This window comes from Brachyistius frenatus, unplaced genomic scaffold (genome assembly GCF_029030835.1).
Source record: "Brachyistius frenatus isolate BFR_SWC_R1_liver_20210118 unplaced genomic scaffold, ASM2903083v1 Contig_1, whole genome shotgun sequence".
Lineage (NCBI taxonomy): Eukaryota > Metazoa > Chordata > Actinopteri > Embiotocidae > Brachyistius > Brachyistius frenatus.
In genome coordinates this window covers 2997501-3017307 of record NW_027210600.1, presented here as the reverse complement: position 1 = coordinate 3017307, position 19807 = coordinate 2997501, and the positions used below count along the sequence as shown (strand labels likewise).

General features: G+C 45.7%; 2 protein-coding genes across 3 annotated transcripts in view; one reads left to right on the top strand and one right to left on the bottom strand.

Annotated features, from left to right (window-relative positions):
- ankrd13b (ankyrin repeat domain 13B) overlaps positions 1-14484 on the top strand; it is a 39090-nt gene extending 24606 nt beyond the window's left edge. Inside the window, exons 8-15 of the mRNA XM_069702541.1 lie at positions 358-439; positions 2423-2487; positions 4053-4189; positions 5205-5362; positions 5623-5811; positions 6397-6560; positions 10717-10793; positions 12629-14484. Of these exons, the coding sequence (XP_069558642.1) occupies positions 358-439; positions 2423-2487; positions 4053-4189; positions 5205-5362; positions 5623-5811; positions 6397-6560; positions 10717-10793; positions 12629-12830 (1074 nt within the window). The 3' untranslated portion in view covers positions 12831-14484. The remainder of the gene's footprint in view (positions 1-357; positions 440-2422; positions 2488-4052; positions 4190-5204; positions 5363-5622; positions 5812-6396; positions 6561-10716; positions 10794-12628) is intronic.
- ssh2a (slingshot protein phosphatase 2a) overlaps positions 14188-19807 on the bottom strand; it is a 33869-nt gene continuing 28249 nt past the window's right edge. For both annotated transcript variants that reach the window (XM_069700596.1, XM_069700506.1), the window contains 2 exons: positions 19100-19807; positions 14188-18290 (listed from right to left, as the gene is read on the bottom strand). The exon at positions 19100-19807 is cut by the window's right edge and continues 229 nt beyond it. In XM_069700596.1, coding sequence (XP_069556697.1) covers positions 16614-18290; positions 19100-19807 — 2385 coding nt within the window. In that variant the 3' untranslated portion in view covers positions 14188-16613. The remainder of the gene's footprint in view (positions 18291-19099) is intronic.

Below are 19807 nucleotides of genomic sequence, written 5' to 3'. Positions count from 1 at the left end.
ACAAGTGCTTTTAAAAGCACTCCAGGCAGGCTCTACAGTAAAAATACTGCTGCCTGAAAAGCAACTATTTTCTGCATCATTGATTTGGAGTTACAGACATAAACAGACAACTCCTGTTGAGCTGCCCTACTCCAGGACGCTTTTAGTTCTTCATTTCACGTGTCTGTCGTCCAGTGCAAGCAAAGAATCAGAGGCCTGCTCGATTTTTCATCTGCATTTTATTTTGTGGTCACTAGAGAGGAAGACCAGGGGTGAAATGGTAAACAAACTTCATGGTTTGATACACAGTTTCAGGATTACTCAAACAAGGAAAGTCAGTGTCAGCAGAAAACAAGAAACAAATGTTTTGTCTTTCAGGTGTATGCAGCATCCAATGTGGAGCTGATCACCAGGACCAGAACCGACCACCTGTCGGACCAGAACAAGAACAAGACGAAAGGTGAGTTACTTTATTTGTACCGCCATACCAAAGCGCCACATGAGCATTACATATTGTCACCTCTTCGACTACCAAAGTGCTCTTTATGTTCAGCTCCATCGCAGCAGCTGAATTTCTCCATTATCACCTCTGTGCCTTTGTAACCCCCGAGTCTGAGAGCCGCGACATGTCTGATAAAAGAGCCACCGATGAGTAATCCCTCTCACCTGAGCGCGATGAGATCACCCCAAGGCTCCGGATAACAGCCGCGAACGTTCGCTGGGCGGCTCCATCTCGTTTTCTGGTTCAGATCATAAATCAAACAGGATTAGCTGGTTCCCCTCCCCGGACTGTTGCTGTCAGCCAGGATCAACCAACACACGCTCCTCTGAGAGCTCCTCTCCCAGGTCGCAAACCCCATCTGCACTCTGCTAATATGCAGGAGGAAAGTGTTCTTGGAAGGACTACACTGACTCCTGAGTGAGCGGCTCGCTCCATTTGCCCTTCCCTGTGCTACTTTTCATCATTTTGTTAACGCTGTAAAAAACTTAGATTACTATACACATCCTCAGAGGGACACACGCATACCGCTTCTTCAGCCAAAACAGCAGCTGCGGACGGATTAGTCGACCTAAGGTCAAAACGTACTGCAGATGCTTACAAAAACCACGCTACGACGCCGCTGACATCAATGATGATGGACTTGTGCTCGGCTTCATTCAGTTTCTGGTTCGTGAGGACGACCGCAGCTCCAGTCCCGTCTGAAAATCCAAAGCACACGTTAACAAGCTGCTCCTGTTTTCTTCACTGCTCGTATCCAAATGAGCAGCAGCTAGTGTCGTTCCCATGCACTCTGAAAGTGTTTGCTTACTGTGGATCTTAAACGCCTCAATATCCTGTTTTCTTTCTCAGCTTCTGACTCGGAGTAATGGCATCTTACATGCACACATTTCCCCCCAAACTCAGAACTGTTTTTGAGTATTTCACATTCGAGATTTGTTTTGTTTTTTCCCTCTGTGCTCTTCACAATGGTTCGAAATAGACGGAGCTCAGTCCAAGAAAAAAAAAAAAACACACACTTCCATCCACCAATCAGAGTTTATTTTGAACTTTGACTGTTGCTTATTTAGTTATTGATTCTCATTGTTAAAGAGTGAGATTTGGAGCCAAAGTCCTCTTCCACTGACCTTTTCTGTGCAGAATAATGTGTTTGATACTAGAAGGATGTTTGTCTTTTATGTTCATCTGCCGGATTTTAATGTTACAACAACAGCATACAGTATTCTACATAAACAGTGCGTTTAATGAAGGTGATATTTCTCTACAAAGGAAGCTCTTTATCTTTTTTTGATTAGAGAATTGAAGTCAGGGTCTAGAAGTAGTGATGTATTAAATCGCCTCCTTATACGGAGTGCGTTAGAGGACTAAATGTTTATAGGAAGAAAAATGGGGGCATGATCGCTGACCATGATTTAATGAGCTGCGGTGGTTTCGAGGCAAGTGGATTGCAGAGCAGGAAGAGGTCAATTCAAGAGGGAGAGTGGTGGTAAGATGAAGGGTCTCTCATTGCCCGATGGCTGTTCATAATTACCCGTGTATTGAGTTCAACTTAAAGATCTTCTGACATGAAGTCTGAATTCTTGTGAAACTCTACTCTTTCTTTGCTGCTTAAACACATAATTCACCTCTATTTAATTCAGCTGATTCAGTATAGATCTGTTCATTTCAAACTGGGTTTTAGCAGATGGTAATAGTTTGATATAACAGAACAAGTTATCATAACCGTCATCGAGCAAAACGACTCAGTTGCAGTGGAGATAACTGAGTCCACGCTTCCTCACCTTGTGATACAGAAGCACCATCTTCTGCTTGTTTTTGAGACCCGTGTAGTTTATAGTGTAAAACTCTGACTAACAGGGTAGTTTTAATTTGTTCATTGTAATTGTGTAACTGTATTTTCTCTGTCTGAACTCACTCCTGCTGTGTGTTTCTGTGTCTGACCAGGTGGGAAGACTCCACTGCAGAACTTCCTCGGGATTGCTGAGCAGCACATGGGGCCTAATAACGGAGTGAGTAGTTTGTTCGATTTTTTTTTTTTTGTGTGTGTTTTGTGTAAGAACAAGACAAGTGACAGGCAACCTAAGTAAACTACAGGCATGTCAATCAAATGGACATGCCCCCAGATATAGCTCTCTTTAGGGCCTAATTAGTCTCTTCAGGAAATTGTAATCTGGCAATCACAATAATTAAGGCAAACTCAAGCTATCAATTTGTGGGAGCTTTAAATTTTGCAGAATTTTTGCGATTTTTCTGCAAAAAAAATGTTATCGACAGAAGTTCTTGCTGAAAGTATTACAGTATAAAATACTCTTTCCAAATAGACTTCACTTAATTGACAACAATAACTACTCACTTACAATCAGCAAGGCTCTGCTTCATCCCCTCTCATCACCAAAGCAAACTCCGGATTTCTGCAATTATACTGCAAAAAAGAATATCACATCACAAAGAAGTTCATGCTTTTTGAATGGGAGTCTTTTGAAGCCAGAGGTTTTTTGGAGCCAGCCCCTTGTGGCCCTCGGCGGTACCGCACGTTAAGGCACTTCCACAGTGGTTTCACTTTCAGATCCGGAGAGTACAATTTTTTTATACAGTCTATGAATTGAACCTTGTGGATAGTCATCATAGTGATAACAGCAACACAACCTGCATTATTCTAACTGAATGATCATCTTCAGTATTAGCGTCATCCCCGTCACCTCCTCTTTGGATAGACAGGCAGTGTATGAATCTCGGCTGTCGAGTGCTCCGTGTCAACAGGAGAGCCTCCCCGTGCCGTAAAACAGTCACTCAGAGCCTCCAACCTGCTCTCAAATATTGATTATGTTTTTTAATTTGTTTCTGCTGGAGAGCATCTATGACTCACCTCCCTTCCTCACCTCGTTCTGTATTCTGTCGTTTCACTCGTTCTCTCTCCGTGTGCCTCTCTGTCTTCCACACCAGGTTTGCGCACCAAAAAAAGCACTTTTCAGTTTGACTCAGTTTGTCAGCTCGCTCTGCAAATATTTTGTGCAACCATGGTTTCACTTTTGCTAAACCCTACATTTCAAAGAGGCACCGGCTGTGATTATTATTAGCATTTCTCTTATGTTTCACAAGTCGTCTGCACCCTGCACCGCTAATGGTGTCCTACTTTTGACAGGTTTACTAAAGTCATGCTGATCAGTTGACAGTGAGCTACTTATTAGAGCAGCGGGCATCATCTACTGTGATGATGAACGCTGAAATGCGAGACTGCTTCATCTTTTGTCCTCAAGTTTGGGCTCCAGTGCGAAGCTTTCATTGAGCTGTTGAAAATGTCAGTAGGTGAAAGAAAAGCCTTGAAATCCCAGTAGAATTTTTTTTTTTTTTTTTTTTTTTTTTTTTTACACAGCAGAGAAAGTGAGTTTGAAAAGCTAGAAATCTGCACCTTGTGAAGTCATCGTTGAGTCACTGGTATTGATTAATAATCCTGTGGATTTATGCACAAATGGTCCTTTTTAGACCAATAAAAGCGTCACTATCTCTAAAATGGAATCACGTGGTTATGTGAGGATTCATATAATTCAGTTTTTCCATTATTTACCTCCCCCAGGCTCTGGTGACCCAGATGTCGTCCCCCGCAGTGACAAACCCCGCAGCGCTGACGGCCGAGGAGTACTTCAACCCCAGCTCGTCGCCGACCCATAGGGACATCGGCCACCCGTGCCAGCTCACCACCAAGACCCAGAGGTGACGCAGACAGACAGGGGAACAGACAGGCAGCCATGCGTACAGCGGAGTCGCCCTCCATTGTCACTGTCAAGTGCCACAGCTGACAAAATGATGGGCAGAGAATAAGAAAAACAGCCGTCCGTGGTGGCTGACCGCTGAGATCCTGAGAGGAAAGAGAAACACACATATTCATGCGCGCCAGGAGGGGATTTTTTTTTTTTTACAAAGCTGGTGCAGAGTCAAACACTTGGTCTGTCTCTGCAGTCTATCACACAGTCTGGATGACTCATGGCACGTCATCTTCACTCTGATGTATTACCAAATAAAGGAACTCTGCAGTGTCTCTCAGGGAGAAAAAAGGGCGAAAACATGAAATCAAGGATGGTCAACAAATCAAATGAAAGGATAGTGTGTTTTCTGTTCGCAATTTTATTGGTTTTCAATGCTCTGCCCATAAATCACAGTCAGATTGTGTCTCATGGACGACACCAGCGACAGTCGCTGTCATCCACCTGCCTGCTAATCACCCGTCCGGCGTTCCTCTAACAGGCTGTTGGCCTGTCTGTCATTTTCAAGAGTCAGTGTCATTGTTCCTCGGCAACAAATGAGAAGCGACAGGACATCATGAGGATGAAGTCGCTGAGGTCGCAGAGCTGACTCTCAATTCTGTGTTCATTATCAGGCGAATTACAATATAAGAATTGATTGGCCTTGGCTTGAACACGACTCAGCAGCTCGTGGACACTCGCTGTTCGCTGATGTAATCGATGTCTTTGTGTACCTCGACTAAACAACTAACAGTCTGAATGGGCGCATGAATTGCTCCAATTATACTCAAGGAAGAAGTGTAATATTCATCAGCAAACTCCTTTGTTGCAAGTCACCTTAAGTGTGTGTGTGTGTGTGTGTGTGTGTGTGTGTGTGTGTGTGTGTGTGTGTGTGTGTGTGTGTGTGTGTGTGTGTGTGTGTGTGTGTGTGTGTGTGTGTGTGTGTGTGTGTGTGTGTGTGTGTGTGTTTGTGTTCGTGTTCCCAGGTTTAAAGCTAAGCTGTGGTTGTGTGAGTCCCATCCTCTGTCCCTGGCAGAACAAGTGGTGCCTATCATCGATCTCATGGCGATCTCGAACGCCCTGTTCGCTAAGCTGCGTGACTTCATCACGCTGCGCTTGCCGCCCGGCTTCCCCGTCAAGATCGGTGAGCGCAGGAGTGAGATGGATGGATGAGGGAACGGAGGGAGGGAGGTGAAAATGTCGGCTGGTTCAACAAAGGGGATGACAGGGGAATGAAAAGTTTATAAAAGACACAAAGAAGTGAAGACAGACTGAGAAAGTAAAGTAAAAAGGACAGAAAAGATTCATAAAAATTACAGAATTGATAAAAGGACGTGTGTGGTTGCTTGAAGGATGAGAGCGACTTTAAGGGATCTGACATAACTTCCTCCGCTTGCTCTGCAGAAATCCCCCTCTACCACATCTTGAACGCCAGGATCACCTTCAGCAACCTGAACGGCTGTGAGGAGGGAAGCGGCGTACGTCCTGACAACGAAGTGGGGGTGGAGGGGGACGGACAGAGGAACGCCCCGAGGACAGACACCCCCTCTCCGGGCAGTGACTCATCCAGCGTTTCCAGCTCGAGCTCCACCAGTAAGAACATTAAACACTTCAGTGTTTCATCATCAGCTGATGACATTACAGATCAGATGTCTGAGAAGCTGCTTAATAAATCCTGACCATCATTTACTGCAGCCATTCCTCTGCTCCCAAACAGAGTCGACAGTCGCATGATGGAGTGATGAGCAGTGTTTATCGCCGGCTTTGAATGCAAGGTTATGTTCTTGGTGTTGTGGCTGAGATTACAGTTTGCTTTCATCATCCTTATCGCTTAATCAGAACCCCAACAGCTGCGTTTAAATCTGCAGTCGTTCTCAGGGGAGATAGATTTTATTGTCTGGCCGCTCAAAAGGAACCTCTTTGTGAATCTTCGATGTTATCGTGCAGTCCAGAGAAAGTGCAGAGAAGTACTGGAATTATTACGTCAACATTGCGGTGGAGAGAACGATGTGCGACAGCTTCTTTCACCCAGGATTCATCCTCCCTTTTGCTCAGAAATCACGTGCTCTGTTTTACCTTCTCCGCTCTTCTCCTTCGGTTTCCTTTCCTGTCATAACGCTCCCTTCCCATCTCTTGCCCTTTACCCCCCCTCTCCCCCCTCCCCCCCGTGTGCTCCAGTGTCGTGTCGAGCCGGAGAGATTCCCCCGTGTGTGTTCGAGCCCCCACCTGGATACACCATGCTAGGAGGCAAACAGAGAGACAGCATGAGGGAGGAGGAGGAGGACTTGCTGCAGTTCGCCATACAGCAGAGTCTGCTGGAGGCCGGCTCCGAATTTGATCAGGTGGCGAGACAAATGCTATTCAGACATTGTAAATCTGTGTTTATTTGTTTAATTGACTGTTTTCTAAGTCCCACCCCTTTTAGTTTTGCTCCATGTTGATATAATAGTAAGTGAAGAAGGGTTCTCATTTCCAGCTCGTGGTCAATTATGCGGCTTAAATAATTCCATTCAATTCCATTTTGTTTATAAAGAAATCACCACACGAGTCATTTCAGGGCACTTATCATAGTAAAGTCCTTACAACACAACTTTACAACATTATACAAAGGAACCTAACAATTCCCACAACAGCTGAGGAAAATAAACTCACCTTTAACAGGATGAAAAACCTCCAACAGTGGGAAGGGGGGGAAAAAAACCTACCTTTTAACAGGAAGAAACCTTCGACAGAAGTAGGCCCAGAGGTCGGGGACCATCTGCCTCGATCGGTTGGGGTGAGCGGAGAGCGGAGAGGGGAAAGAACAGCATAACGTTTCAAGACATGCAGCTCCTGGGAAATCTGCAAAAGAAAAACACAGAACAACTGTCATTGGCAATTTTTATCAGCAAGGTAGCTAATTAACTTACCTCAGCTCATAAAACGATAGCTCCCTAAGTTTATAAAAAAAAAATTAAAAAAAAACCCGTGCTGTTGAATTTAATAGTGTCTTTGATAACAAGTTTTGCTGGCGCTGTAGAGGCTGGAGTTCAAACTGTCACAAAACTGTCTCAAAGAAAGTGACAAGTAGAGGGTTCATGAAGAGATTTTACTTAAATCCGATTGAATTTATTAAAATTAAACTAATATGAAGCAACGATGGAGTGTGGGAGTCAGCAATGCAAGCAGTGAATGGAGGCGGGCGAAGTACTGTGTAAAAGAGTGATAGACCGAATACACTGGTCAGAAACAGAGCAGGTCATTGGCTGATGCGGTTCACCTATAAGGCAGGTGAGCCGCCTCAGCCAACCACGCTCTCATGTCAGCCGGCTGTCGTTCAACGTACGCTGACTGCCTCCGAGCATATGCTCTGTATAAAAGTGGATGGAGCTTCTGAAAAAGCCTCTGAAAAATAAGACCCATTGGGAAGTCCCAGTAGCCTCAGTGCAATACCACGAGGGCCACGAGGGGTCGGCTCCAAAAAGCCTCTGACTCCCGTTCCACTTCTCTCGTGAAATAAAAAGTCAATAAAAAAAAAATTCCCACACGTTTTCATGGTGTTGTTCGCTCAAGTCCCTCCTTTGTATTAGTTTTCTGGTGGCCAATCTGAAAATAATCAATGAATGCAAATTTTGCCATAAAAAGACAAGTTTTGTGAGAAGAAATGCGTAAACAACTACAAAGTGTCGTAAAATGATTAAATACATAATGGGACATTTGTCATTACCATTGGAACATTGTGCTGAGGGCAAAATTATCGTACAAATATGATAATTATCACACATTTGGCAATGCTACTGCCTTGTTTGTATTTGTAAAGCTATGATTGGACGTTGGCTGTTTGGAGGAGGTGTTAAGCAAGTAGTAAATTACCACCTTTGATTTTGATGAATGTTTTAGCTTCTGCACATGTATGAATTTATGCTAAAACAGCCTGGTATCCTGGCAAAGCATTTAATACACTAATCAGTCCACTACCTCTTTCACTCACCTCACAAAATGTGACACTGACATATGACCAAGGTCAAAGAAGGAGGTCATTCGAAGTACAAAAGTGATAAAGTCCACGTAAGAAGGTTGGTGGGGGTTTGTAGTATGGATCAAACCCAGGACTTTGGTCCAGGAGACGAGATGTTCAAGTCTGTGAAAAAGCACCATGGATTTCCTTGAAGCAATGTTTTCCTAAATCTAACCAGGTGTTGTTTGGTTGCTAAACCTACAGCACCTTACATTTCATACCCAGATGAGGCAAAACATGACACTGAAACGGTATCCTGTCGAGGACTAGGTGAAACAGTACAAAACGCCAGACTTTTGTACTTTGATCTACTAAAAGAAATTCCTAAATGTAACGTGGAATTTTACAGGTGAGAAGTTATTTTGTTATCTGTCCCGAACATGTTGAATTTGATGTAAGCAGTTCTTTTCTCAAGCTAACGTGAAGAAATGAAAGTGACTGTCGATACTGCACTAAGGTAGCTTTCAGCTGAGGAAACAAGGCTTCTATACTTATATTAACATAACATTTACTTTCAGCTGTACAAATTGTAAAAATTGGTTGAGAATTGAGCAAGTTGTGTTGACGTGCAGAGCTGCAATGATGCGTCAAATTTCAAAAGAGTTACATGAAGTTTTCAAAAAGTAATATTGTCATATAAGGCAAGATGAACAGTGCTTCCCCCCCTGTGAAATAGGCGTTACAAATTGCAGCAATAAGTTCACCAATACGTCAAGCAAGACCAGACAAATACACGCTCTGAAGTAGAGGGAAAGCAACCCGTTTCAACATAAAAACAATCAATACTGAAGTAAAATCAATGAGCAGAATAAATTGCCTGTGAAGCTAAAAAACATTAAATTCATACGCTGTCTCACTATAGAGGCTGTTTTGAAATCCCAGAGATCCTGGTCCTGAAAGTCCTTGGCCTTCCTCCAGAGGTACAGAAAGGGAGGTATAAATAAGCTCGCTGAGGCAGGTCAGAGAACATCCTCGAGTTTTCTTAGCTTAGACGCACGAGGGGGGGGGGGGACGAGGACAAGGCCGCAGCCGAGGACTTGTGAAGGTAGTTTGTCCGATCATCTCAAGCAGCCGGACGTACCGGGGAGGTTACGCTGCTGCTTCAAACAGAGACGAAAAGGCGATGACACTTTTAATTAGAGCTCTAAGTTTGAAGCAGGACAGGTGTTAAAGGATCACACGGCTGACACTGAGTTTAACAGCATGAGCTGCTCTACAAGCCGAACTTAAACCCAACTCCGCCGCTCGATCCTCTCAACACCGACCCTGAACCTTAACCCTTTCACTCACAGCTTCCATAAAGTTCACTGCAATGTGAAACTGAATTGGAAAGTTGTTGTTGTGAAGTTGGGAGAGTTATTTTTGGCGAAGTTCTTTTTATAATTGTGTGATAATATCAGCAGTTGTTTTTTAAACTGATCACAGAACTTCAATCCCAAAGTAGTTCAAATCAAATCTGCAGAAAATATAAATATTCACTGTCAGATGATATCTCAGCAAAGTGTACTAAAATAAAATTAATGGAGGGTTAAAAAGGAAGACCAGACCTCTACAATCTGGTTTAAAGTGAGGGAGAAAAATGAGAATCACACAAGTTTAAACACGTTAGAACCTAAACTGAACTATGAAATATAAAATAAGAACAAAACAATAACAATTATGTTATTCGGTTTGGCAATCAAAAAGCATAAATTTCTGCGGGTCTGGGAGGAGTGAAAGGTGATAGCGATGAAGCCAAATAAAAAGTGCTGAGGTCCAATTACTCAGGTGTTTGCCGTTTCCTAATGTCCTTATACTCGGCACCATCAGCTCCCAAACCAGGAAGCCTTGCAAGCATCAGGCAGAGAGGGAGAGACGTCACAGAAAGCATTATATCAACGAAAACATCAGAAGCGTTGAAGGTATTAAAGCTACATTGTAAGGAAAGGGATCAAAAAAGCAGGGAGCAGTTTAAGGGCCCAGACAATATTAATTTTTAATTAGGGTTTAGCAGTGCATATTACCAAACAAGTTTGTAATCAATCAAACTAGCACAGTGTAATTGCTATACAGACTACCCAGGGTCTGTGGGGCCCCTGTGGGCTACTACATACCTTGGTAATCCAACCGTGGTATAGAAAATCAATCCGAAATATGTGTAAATTCAATTTTTCAGCACAAAATGAAAGCATGTGCATTCATAATTTAGAATGTGAAGCTTAATTATGAACAAATAGCATTAATTTGAATAGCAGTGTCAAAAGTAGTCTTAATGTTGTGTTTACTGAAGAACCGGAGACGGGATCAATCTAGTTCACTTTCAATTCATATTTCTGTGTGTGTGTGTGTGTGTGTGTGTGTGTGTGTGTGTGTGTGTGTGATAGAGGTACTTTACAATACATTAACAGGAAATTGTCTTTAAGGAGGGAAGATGCTGTTTTCATTTATATGCCACCATCTGTCCGTCCACTTCCTGTGCCATCTTTCTGACCCCCTGTGCGCCCTCCTCTCTGTGTGTCCAGGTGACCATCTGGGAGGCTCTGACCAATAGCAAGCCGGGAACGCACACCCTGTCCTCTGACCCAAGTCGTCTCGAAAGGTCAGGAGTTAAACGTTCTTCTTTTTTCTTTACGTGTTTCAATCCTCACCCGGCTATAGTCAGGAACTGCAGATAACGCTGGATAAAATGATCAATTCATTAAAAAAAAAACAAAAAAAAAACGGGACTGCCGTCTTCAAAAGAGCTACAATTCTCAAAAAGAAAAGCTCATTAATCTCCATGACTGTCAGGATGAAGGCGACGTATCCTGCCATTCCTTCAACCGTATTGTCTCCGACTTCCTGTCAGTTCTGTTATATATTGTTATTCTTCGGTGTCTTGCGCTCCTCCATTGTATTTTTTTTTCTAATTCTGCGGTTCTTTCCTTCCCTCCCTGACTCACATCCTGTATTCCTGTCCTGGCCTCCCCTCTACTCTATTCTCTTATCCATCCTGCTATTCTCCTCACATCTCCTATCTCCGGTGCACCATGTTAGTGGAGAGAGAGAGGGAGAGCAGGAGTGGAGGATGAGAGTTTCCTGCGTTCGCAGTCGACAGTGCTGTTGTTGACTTTAGCCTGTTATCTTTGGACACCGTTTCTCTCTCTTTCTTCCCTATTTGTAGATGAGTAGCTGGATGCAAAGACTGGACCGTTCCGTCTTTCACTTTTTTTCTCGACACAATCTTGCTTCTGCAGTGTTTATGTACACCAAAGTCCTAATAATAGAGGAAACCGTTGGTTGTTGTAGACCAAGAACAAGGCAAAACCTGAACTACACTGCTTGTCTCCAGCTCCATTAAGCTAAAGTAAACTCATATAGGCTCATGTGTGCAAATAATGTGTTTTAAAAATGTAAAAATGAGACATTTGTGTGGTGTCCTGTGGTGAAGTTTGCCAAGGAGATCCTTGACTCTTTTGAAACTGGTGAGCTCGTGGCTGCCAAGCAATCTTGGCAATGGCAACATGGATGGCGTGTAGAAGCCACGGAGGCTAACAGTTTAGCCAGCTAGCAGGCAGGTGACTTAATGCAGGAAAAGCAGCGGCACAATGACGAAGGGAAAGTCGTTGGGGCACTGACATTTTCCTCAGACGTATTGTTAAATTACAAAGATACACTCTGTATACGACTTAAATCGGAGTATTAGCTTAACATTCAATGAAAGTGAACTTCCATAGCTTTTGAAATTTCTGTAAACGTCAACAAACCCGTCACAACTAGTTAACTCGGTGTTCATTAAATTCAGAGGTCCGACGTGAACACCACAAGAGGGGGTCGTTCATATTGGACTCTTCTCATGAACACAATAAATTGACTGAACATCATATTCATAATGATTTTTTTTTTATCAGTGTATAATCACTGTTTTTTACGCACGGCTTAGAAAAACTGAAATTTGTCTATATTTACCCGGAAGATATGCCTGTTATATCTCTAATAAATGGGTTTGCAAACCAAACAAAATGGGTACTAATGCTGCTAACGTTGCACCGTCATTCTTCTAAAGTGGCCCAGAAGGGACGAACCAAACACCGAGAAGACCTTACGGGTTTCTCGTGAGCTTCACTGCCACCGTAGGTTCTCTGAAACACTTTGAAGCGGAGAGTGAGGCGAGGGGTGTTCAGTCGGTTGCAATTTGCAACCTCGCCACTAGATGCCACTAAATTCTACACAGTGCTCCTTTAACTAAATCTTAAATTTAACGATTTATTACATATAAATGATATAATAATTGACTGTTCAGGCGTCACCGTTCGCAAATATTTCTGCCTTTTAAACAATTATATTTCACGGTTTATTTGGTCGGTTATTTTTGTGACGACGACAACAAAGTAAAGACAGTAGAATTAAAGTGAACCAAAATTAGAAATTCACAATTCATATTCTTCTGCCCAGGACCCCCCAGCACAAACCCCGCCCGCCCTCGAGCCTCAGCTCCACCCCCTCCAAGAAGCAGCCGGCCAACTGCAGCTACAATGAGCAGCTGCGCATCGCCATGGAGATCTCAGCCCGGGAGCAGGAGGAGGCGGAGCTCCGACGGCGGCAGGAGGAGGAGGAGCTGCAGCGCATCATCCAGCTGTCGCTCATGGAGAAATGAAAGCCCAGTGGCCCGTGCAGGCGGGTCTGCGGGGAAGGGTCTGGACCGAGGACACGAGGGAGAAAAGGGCAGAGCTGGCTAACTTTAAAACTATAAGCACACTCTGCAGATGGCGGGAAGTAAACGCTCCAACCATCTTAGTGGTTTCACACGATCAAGTCGCCTCCTCCTCCTCTCTTCTCCCGTCACCTCAGCCAGACCTTTCCCGTAAAGCCATACAGTGATGCGGCTGTCCGGCCTCACACAGCCAGAGAGGGACACCAGTCTCCTCACTCCAGAGCCACATGGTACTTTCTTGACCAGTGCCAGTTTACAACCAACAATAAAAGCTTGAAAGGAATGCCTCCGTGAGTGATGAGCGACTGTTTGCAGGTAGTGTGTGTGTGTGTGTGCGTGTGTGTGTGCGTGTGTGTGTGTGTGTGTGTGTGTGTTTCAAAACCAGCTCTCCACACGGGGGTCAAAAGATCACCTTCTGTCCTGAAATGGTAGTGCGTCAGGCCAACTCCCCGCTCCAGCACTAACACACCCGCTCACCGGCTTGTGTTTTCAGTCTTAACTGTGATTGCGTGTGAGAGGAGCAGTCACGAGCCGGCGCCAGTGACGTGGAGGATCCGGTGCATTAAAGGTTGGTCAAGTTCAATGCCGACAAACCATCTCGCTCAGTTTTTAATGAAAACATTTAAAAATAACGGACTAGTACGTTTCCTTTCTTCTTTTTTTTTTTTTTTTTTAGTTTGCACAAAAAAAAAAAAAAATCCAGATGTACTGTATTTAGCTTGTGGGTGGATCACATATATGACTGTTAGTGGATGTGGACGAGTTTGAGCACAAAATGAAGTCAGGCCCGTTGTAGTTTTTAGCCTGACGTTAGACTTGCACAGATGTGATGGGACAACCGGATGAACACTTGGCGTAGTAACTATACTGTGTGAGTGAGTTTGTCGCAGGCCTGTGTGTAATTAAACAATAAAGGGACAAGGCTAGTGGTTTGTGAGTGGATTGTGGATTAGCGATGTTACTGAAAGAGATTCTTCTGTAAATTTGCTCACCTTACCCGAGCGGATGATTTCTGTATTTCTGTGTCGTCACGGTACATTGTGTGTGCAATATTTCAGCATGGTCTGCACCTGCTTGGGGTTCATTTTTGTCTGACTTGCCTGGAGACCTGAGGGGATATGTGCCCTGGAAGAATCACTGTAAAGTCTATCAACAGCTATTTTAGGTTTTATTGCACCCAAACTGAAAGTTTGTTTCGCATCACAACATGCTGAAAGCAAAAGCAAGAGTAAAATCAGCCCCTAATAAACAATTGAATGTTGTCTCATAATTGTAAGTGAACCAAACACCGAAGGATATGTTGTTTTGTTTTTTGCAAAGGATGAGGCGGACAGGGATGGCTTGTTTTTTTTTTCTTTAAAAAAATAAATAAAAATAAAATAAAAATTCTTTCACACTCCAATATCAGCACAAACTGAGGAGAAGCACCTCTCTCTCCTCTTTAATTCATAGTTAAGCTTTCCTGGTTGATAAGAAGCGACTCCTTTTTTTTACTTTTTAAAAAATGTTGCAGACCTGAGATGTGGCGAGATGTTTTCATGGTGTATGCTGGGAAGTGGATTCAGATGATTCGAATAAAGAAACATCTTTCGGAGCAGCAACGTGCAAGTTGGTTATTTCTTTCTTTTTTTTTCTTCTTCTTTTTTTTTCTTTTAAATCCTTTTTAAAATCACAGAAAGCTTTCAGATTCTTTAAAATCCCCCGACCCTCACGCTGAGGTTCAGCAGCAGCTTTCCACTCCAAGTTCGTTTTCCGGTCTTCTCCAGTGAAGGACGGCGACGAAAGCAATTAATTTCTAACGACGATTGGGGAGTGCTGCGGCGTCAGTCAGCACCGGAGAGGGCTGATCTGTTTTTAGCAGCTGCCACCTCCATCATCGTCCCTGTGACTTGGATTCCCAGCGCCTCGGCCGGCTCCAAATGGGGGGGCTTTTTGCCTGGAGTTATTTCAAGCTTGACAGGGAGGAAAAGGACAGCTTAGAGACTTTAAACCCTCCAAGACATACCACTCAGGGCAGACAGAATAGGAAATAATATGTGAATTCAGCAGCCGCAACTTCTCCCCTGCCTGACATTATGAATAACAGCGGGGCTGTTGAACTGTGGGCTGCAGGCGCGTGTTGAGTGAATCTGTAACGAGCCACCGACACAAGATGAGGTGTCCGTCTGTCAGAGAGAGAGAAGCCCAGACCATCAACATGCAAAGAGGAGGGATGCCAATTTCAGCCGTCGTACACTCGCTCCAACCCTCGCTTCTGCTCCACTGATTTCATTCCTCACTGTTTCAACTATTTCCTTGTTCAAGACAGAGTATTTTAGGACAGGCGCTTTTTTTTTCTTTTTTTTTTAAAGCCATCTGCTCGGTCTACTGAGGTGGATTTAATTGGTGAAATCATCAAGGGATCTTAGCTTTCCTCTTGATTCATTTAAGAGCCTTTGGTCTTAATATTTTCTACACTCAAAACATCCATATGGAGCTCGTGAGTTTTGATGTCTTAGTTATTTACAGCAAGTCTGGTTGAGTCCTTTAATGTCAGCCTGTCAGATTGTGTGTGTGTGTGTGTGTGTGTGTGTGTGTGTGTGTGTGTGTGTGTGTGTGTGTGTGTGTGTGTGTGTGTGTGTGTGTGTGTCTCAGCAGCAGCCCCGGTGGCCTACATCTCAGTGTTTAATTACCCACATGAAACAGTAGGTGAAATGTCAGCCTGAAATAAGCTGTACTGAACACCGATGGAGATCATTTCCCAGAGGAGACGAGATCGGCGTGTTCAAAGAAACAGTTACTTGTAGTTAAAAATGACATCTTCAAGGATACGAGCTTGTTTTTTTATCAATTAAAAGTGGGAAGATGTAACCACGGCGTTCCTCTATGTGTCTACCTTCAAGAATGAAACTTCTGTAACCATAAAAGTTCACCCATCTTCCTGTTTGGTGCTTAAAGCTGCAGGTGAATCTGGCCAGCAGGTGGCAGTATACTCAACGACCCGCTCCTAAAAATGTCAGCTCCTCCTCATGAGAGGAGTCAAACAGACTAAATAGAAAAAAAAAAAAAAAAAAACATGTTCCAAGTCACTGCATGTCAAAACAAACTTGCCAGATTTATTTACTGCTAAAGCAGTGAATTTAAAAAAATAAAAAAAAATAAAAAGATTTCAGCTTTGTCCTGGTTTAATTAAAAATCTTGAATGAAGACATTGTCTGACTTAACAAAAACACAGAGACATGTCTACTGAGAACAGTGCAAAAGAATCCTCCCCAGGGTAAGAAACAGATTTCAGAATAAAAGAAAATCATCTAAACAGTAAAGTGCATGTTTTGAGAAGAAGCTGCTCTGCTTTTAGAGTTTTATAAACTCTGAAGAGGCAGCGAGGGTCGCACACTGAAAACAAACACTTCTTAAAAAAAACAGAACGGAGTGCGTGCGCACTGCTTCAGTCTTAGTTCGGACATTCATATTTCATGACTGTACAGACAAACCTGAACTCCAGTTGAAACACATCCAGTGGTTTACATGCAAACGTGTGTTCTTCATTCATGTCTTCCACACTAATACATACAGTGGAGGTTACACAGGGGGCTACAGCTGACCTGCTACACATTCATACACATCATGCAGCCTCACACACACACACACACACACACACACACACACACACACACACACACACACACACACACACACACACACACACAGCTCCAGTCGTGTCCGTTCCAGTCCATTGCACTGAGGTTACATGGTGTTGTAGAGCACAGTGACGGCTCGCTGCTTCTTCTCAGCTTTGCGGGAGCGTCTCGACGACTGTCCCCTCCCCTGCTGACGTGAAGACGACGCCGCAGCGCCGCCGCTGCCGTCCGGCTCCTCCCGCTCGCCCGTGTCTTTCGGGAAATCGGAGGAGGATGAGGAGAAGAGCGACGGCAGCGAAGACGCGTCATCGTGGGACAAACCTGTCTTTTCAACACAGCCGTTTTGGGCCAGCACTTTCTGCTTCTTCCAGGTGTCGTCCGGGTGAGACTGGGACAGCGACAAAGAGTCCTGGGAGTGAGATGATGTCGTCCTGGTGTGCGGCCTCCGGTCCAAGTCGCTGAGGTCAGTGGCCGACAGCTCCAGACAGTCCAGTTTAGCTAAAGAGGCCGATCTCTTCATGAGAGAAGGGGGAGTGAGGCCTGCCTGGCGGATCCGAGCCTCGAGCTCCGTGGCTCGGTGCCACCCTGTTGGCTCCACCAGACTCCTCCCCTCTTGTCTCTCTCTGAGCCGCTGCCCTACTTCCGGGTCTGGAGGGGTCTGTTCAGAACTCGCCCCTTTATGATGTCCTGGCTCGGTGTCCATGGCGTCCCTCGGCCCCTGAGGCTGCCCCACTTCTCGCTCTTGACTGTCGGCCGTCTCCAGGCCGACTCCTTCATGAAGGAAAGCCTGCAGCTCTCTCAGAGTCTGCTGAATCCTCTCCAGCTCCTGGCTGCCGTGAGCCAGCCGGCTCTGGGCGTCGCAGCCGGGGTCGCAGCCCCCTCGCCCGCCCCGGGAACTGGAGTCCAGCCTTTCATCTGTGTCGGACTCCCGCACTGTCACGCCATCCAGAGCCATGTGGCGTGAACCGGCCCGGGGCTGCGGCTGACACTGCGGGTTTTGGCTGCGGAGCTGGCCCTGTCTTTGGGACTGGGCTGAGGTATCTGGAGATGATTCTACTAACTGACCAGTAGAAGCCAGTGATGATGTCAGAATATGGCTATCTATAGATGTGTGCAAATTGACAGGTATAGCACCAGAGACTTGGCTGATATTTGCATGAGGGGAGCGTGGCGGGTCTGGGAGGCGGTCTGTGCCCGAGGACTCGAGTCTGTGAAGCTCCGTTTGGGAGCCCGTGTGCTTCTCACAGTCTTTGGATGCAGCATGAGCAGAAGCAGCCGCGTTCTCTCCCTGAGTGACCGTCTCTTCTGCGGAGTGCTGCGGGGAGCGGAGGGGAGGATGTTCGGCGCCCTGAGAGCACAGTGACAGTCTGACCGGAGGGTGTTCGGCGCTGGGGGAGTGCAGCGGAGACCGCTGAGACGCCGCCATCTCCAGCTCCTGCTTCAGCTTCTGCTCCAGCTGCTCGGTGGCCCGCCGCACCGAGCCCGCCGGCCAGTCGCACGGCAGCATGGAGGGAGACGGAGGGTGCGAGGGCGGAGTCAAAGAGCCGGACGTGACTTCTGAAGACGACTCCGCCTCCTCCTGATGGTCCGGTCGGATGAGCTGGAGGCTGTGAGAGGATGGAGGGAGCGACGAAGAGGAGGAGGATGGAGTAGGAAGAGAGGAGGCGGGGTGGCAGATGGCTTCAATCTCGGTGACAATATTGCGGACCGATATTCCGTTGTCATGGTGATGGGTTCGGTCGGGGCTGGCTTTGTCGAAGCTGTCGTCGGACGGTGGAGACACCTGAGAGACGAGGATGAAGAGACAGATTTTTGTGAGTCCGAGTCTTGTGAAGTCATGAAAAGCTGCTTTGCTAATACTCTTTTCACAAACCGATTTATAAACTTTATAACTACACACAATACTTCAGTTTAAATCCCTTAAAGGAGAAAACGTTGTCTTGACTGTTCTCTCGCCTTCCAGCAGGTGTCACTGTGATTAATGCAGATTGATCATTTCAGTCTGTTGACCACCTTGTGGTCCCTCCAGACAAACGGTGATCCAGGAAGATTCGTTTCACTTCCAGTCTGATTAATGCTGCAAACAGTATCTCTGAGTAGCAACACGGATCCGCAGGTATCCGTTACAGACCACTGCGCTGGTGGAACCGTATTTGCGCGACACAGTCTTACGACAATTAACTTAACTGCACCGTACAATGATCGACAACGCTGTAATGAGAAGGTTAAAGCAGTTAACAGGAACAATGTGCCTGAAATAGCACTGGTAGGAGGACACTTCCGGGCCGAGGTCCGCTTCAAGTCAATGTGAACACCTGAATAGGACACGCACTACTTTGGCTATTTAATCAAAGAGCAGAAAAAAAATAATCATAGATTAGCTCTATTAGTCAAGGAACCATCAAAAAAATGTTTCCCCCCCCCGAGCAGAAATGCAAAAAAAAAAATGTCATCTCTGCAGCTTATTTGTAAGAATTTACAGCTCTTTGAAAAAAAACACATTTGACTTACATTTTCTACAATAATCGCTGAATATTTTAATGAAGAAAGTATTTGACTTATGCAGCACAGCTATAATGAATGAGCCTTTACCTGACTCGCCCCCTGCTCCTCCTCTTCCTCGGCCTCTGCGTCTCCGTCCGCTGGCAGAGGTGTCCTTTGCTGCTCCGAAAGCGTCCGGGTTCGTCCGTCATGGGCCAGGCCCACAAATTTCTCCCTGGCGCTGAAAAAGTCGATGCTGTCTGCGCTGTGGTTGGACGAGCCGTCGGCCTCGCCGCGGCTGTCGAAGGCACTGCCCATCTGCAACTCGCTGGGGTTGTTGTTGTCGTCGCTGGCAGCGAGGGGAAGAATCAGGAGAGGGGGAGGCGGGGGAGTCGCGGGGCTGGGGGGGGTGTGCTCGTCACTTGTTGAATCTGATAATGACCGGTTGATAATGCCCGAGTCACTGGATCCCAGAGTGAGAGGGGAGGTTTCCTCCGAGCTGCTTCTCTCCGGTAAGCTGAGGGACAGCTCCAACGATTTGCTTTTGGGCAGGGAAATGGACAGACGTGCGGGGGGACCCCGGTGAGCGCGGTGGAGCTCAGGGGTCGGAGGTAAGATGTGGAGGGACGGTGGAGGGTGTGGTAGGGCGACAGGCACAGTGACAGCCACACTCGCCGAGTTGTCCAGTGGTTCCTCGGGCACCACGGTGGCTGCTCGGGGTCTGGGCAGAGGCAGCGGGGCGGGGTCTTCGCCATCTGATCCCACCTCCTCCTGAGCCGGCGATTCGCACACGCCGTTGGAGAGTGCGTGCGAGTCAGA